We start from the raw sequence: 3,353 nt of genomic DNA on the forward strand, positions 1-3,353 counted from the left end.
GAATGTTTGAGTCTGTTAACTTTGTTCCGGAATTGAAACACAGCTAAGGCTAAATTCGTTGCTGCATCTGCGTGTTGTTCTCAAGTCATCTGGATGCAACTTCAATTACTGAATTACGGTTTGAATTTTCTTGGTACTCCTAAGTTTTCTTAAAATGATTCGTTTTGAAGACTAAAAGTTTTTTTTATATACATTTTGTATTTATTTTTGTTTTTGTTAAATTTGTTCATATTTTTCCCTCTATGCACAAATTTAGGGGGAGAATTAAAACCAAACAAAAATCAGAAAATTCAGAATTTCAAAAATCAAAAAATATGTTTATTTTATTTCTGTTTTTATTTTTTTAGAAAAATCCAAAATCCAAAAAATATTTTTACTGTTTTTCGAGCATATTTTAATTTTATTTTTATTCTTAGTTATTTTTATTGTGTGCTAAGATTATTTTATTTTATTTTCATCTCCAAAATTTCATTTGTCTTAAAACGCGAATTCAAAAGAAGAAGAGACTCAAGGAGCCTGTGTCGTAATTTTCTGTGCAAAAAGAGACCTTGAAAGGAATTGACGGTAATTACACTTCACACTACTTTCACAAGGAATTGAAGGAATGAAACTGTACAAACTGTCAGTTAGGCAGTATCTTTCTAAGAACTGTCGTATTTGAGGAATTGGAAGTCTGAAACTGTACAGATTGTCAAATTGGTATTGTCAGTTATCTTTACCTAAGAATTGTCATGGCACCAGGGTGATTCACCCAACCAGGAAATAGATATCGTTGAACATCCCGCCCAGGGTCTTGACAATATCTTTTTCATGCAAAACTGTGGAGACTCAAATGTATTCTCGGATACATTCTTCGCAGGTAATTAACGGTTATTGGGACTAGGGTGATGCACCTCGCAAGGCATGATTATCGTTGAACGTCCCGCCAAAGGGCCTTGACCTCGTGTCATGATAAACTGTGGAAATATGTATTCAGATATTTTTGTCACGGGATAGTTGTGTGAGTTATTCCTAATTAACTCTCACTGGCACTAGAATGGTACACTCAGCTGAGATTCGGAAACCATTGAACGTCTCGCCAAAGGCCAAGTTAACTTGTTAACTTGAAAAACTGTATTGAGATCTTTGGTCGATGATATGCAGGGGCTAACATCAAAAAGGTCATGAGTAGTTCTCTGATACTCAACAAATCGCAGTGCATTCCTTCGTGTTCACACAGATACTGCGGGTAGTCTCTATCTGAGCCAAGGTTGGGTCCTTGAATAACTGTGGTGAGAAGGGTCTTTATGACTCTGTGATCCACAGGGACTTTTTAGTCATGGTTACTTTTAAGACGCATCTATGATCGAAGAAGAATGTTCATTCAAAGGAACTGGAAGTGAAGATTATTTTTCAACACCCAATCTTTCAACACAAGAAGCAAGGTGAAGCTGTTTTTGAAGTTATGTAACGAATTGCATTGAAGCCTCCTTAATCAGTTTGCTGTTATTTATGAACTTGCTGAAGTGATCCAGAAGAATCGGTCTCTCTGTTATTATCTCTGAAGTTTTGTTAGATATCTTTATCCGATAGTTATATATTAATCTTTTTAGATTAGGATTATTGTTTCCTTATTCCTAGTCTTTAGTTGTTATCTTTTATTTGCTTGTTCCACAAGCTTTTATCTTATATATATATATATATATATATATATATATATATATATATATATATATATATATATATATATATGTCCTGCGATTGCTTTAATAAACAGATAGAATCTGGAACATATTTTTCTAGTTTTCAGTTCAATTATCAATTCTTTATGGTATCAGAGCGGGTCTATTGATCCGCAACTAAATCAACATGGTCGACGGTGTTGTCACCAACCCCAGCAGCAGCAGCAATTCAGCCAACCCTTCCTCCGATCCAAACTCGCCATATTACATCCACCCAAATGACTATCCAAGACAGCTGCACGTTAACGAGAGCCTCACCGATAGCAACTATTCCGATTGGTCTAGAGAGATGAAGGATTTCTTGTTTGCTAAAAACCGGGCAGGATTCATTGATGGATCTATTACTCAACCAACCCCAGACTCACCAGATTTGAAGCCATGGCAACGAAGTGATGCTATTATAAAGGGGTGGCTCACAACAGCCATGGAGAAAGACATCCAAAACAGCGTAAAGTATGCTAATACTGCGAAAGAAATTTGGGACGACCTTGAAAAGTGATTTGGAAAAGAAAGTGCTCCTCGAGCATATGAATTGAAGCGGACCTTGACTGGTCTAAGACAAGAAAAGGCCTCTGTTTCAACCTACTACACCAAGATGAAAGGGATATGGGATGAAATTCAATCGGTTTCGCCCGTTCCCAAATGTACTTGTGGCAAGTGTACCTGTGATCTAGGAAAAAGACTTTTTGAGGCCAAGGAGAAGGAAAGGGTCTATGAGTTTCTCATGGGACTCGATGAAATTTTTGGGACTATTAAAACACAAATACTGAGCACGAAGCCCATGCCATCCCTCGGCACCACCTATCATCTCGTTGCTGAAGATGAACAGCAACGTAACATCACCACAGCAAGAAAAGTGAATGTTGATGCTGCTGCCTATCAAATTAATGCTCAGTTGAATACCAAGAAAAGCCAAAACGAAAAGAAAAACCGAGAAAGCTTGAAGTGCAAACATTGTGGAAAAACCGGTCACACCATTGATGGGTGTTTTGAGAAAATCGGTTATCCGGAGTGGTGGGAAACACGTCAATGAAAGGCAAATGGAGACCAACGAAAGCAGGCGAAGCCAAAGCCAAAGGCAGCAAATGTTGAAGTTGATTCCAGTCCAATACCAGGGTTAACCTTGGAACAATACACCAAGTTGATAAAGCAGCTAAGTGAGACACAAAAACCTGAGATTAACATGGCTGGTAAGCGCATTTTCAACATTCCTTGGGCGATCGATTCAGGAGCCACTGAGCATGTTGCTTGTAATAATGATGTTCTTTTCAATTTGAGAAATTCAAAAGATGATGTGCCAGTTAGAATACCAAATGGTGATAGTGTTCCTGTTCAAGGAGTTGGGAATGCTAACCTTCCAAATAACATCAAAATAGATGATGTTATCTATATACCTAAATTTAGATGCAACCTCTTGTCAGTTAGTAAAATTACTAAGAGTCTTAATTGCTTCATGACATTCTTTCCCGATTTTTGTTTCATCCAGGACTTACCTACGAGGAAGCTGATTGGCATGGGTAGATGTGAGAATGGTTTATACAATATGAAAGACATGGATAAGAAGGTTGCAATCATGGCGGTCAAGATCGATTCTGAAATATGGCATAAACGACTCGGTCATTCTTCTAAATT

At 37.4% G+C, this 3,353-nt stretch overlaps 1 protein-coding gene across 1 annotated transcript; it reads left to right on the top strand.

The window, feature by feature from the left end:
- The first annotated feature begins 2,316 nt into the window (after positions 1-2,316).
- LOC145113998 (uncharacterized) lies at positions 2,317-2,754 on the top strand. Its single transcript, XM_079050024.1, has one exon. It carries the CDS (start codon positions 2,317-2,319, stop codon positions 2,752-2,754), a length of 438 nt encoding a protein of 145 aa, XP_078906150.1.
- Positions 2,755-3,353: the final 599 nt, after the last annotated feature.

Source organism: Lactuca virosa, chromosome 5 (genome assembly GCF_052849685.1).
Source record: "Lactuca virosa cultivar CGN04683 chromosome 5, Lactuca_virosa_CGN04683_v6, whole genome shotgun sequence".
NCBI lineage: Eukaryota > Viridiplantae > Streptophyta > Magnoliopsida > Asterales > Asteraceae > Lactuca > Lactuca virosa.

Excerpts from the sequence above, each read along its gene's own strand:
- LOC145113998 (XM_079050024.1), top strand. The coding sequence starts at position 2,317 with ATGAAAGGGATATGGGATGAAATTCAATCGGTTTCGCCCGTTCCCAAA.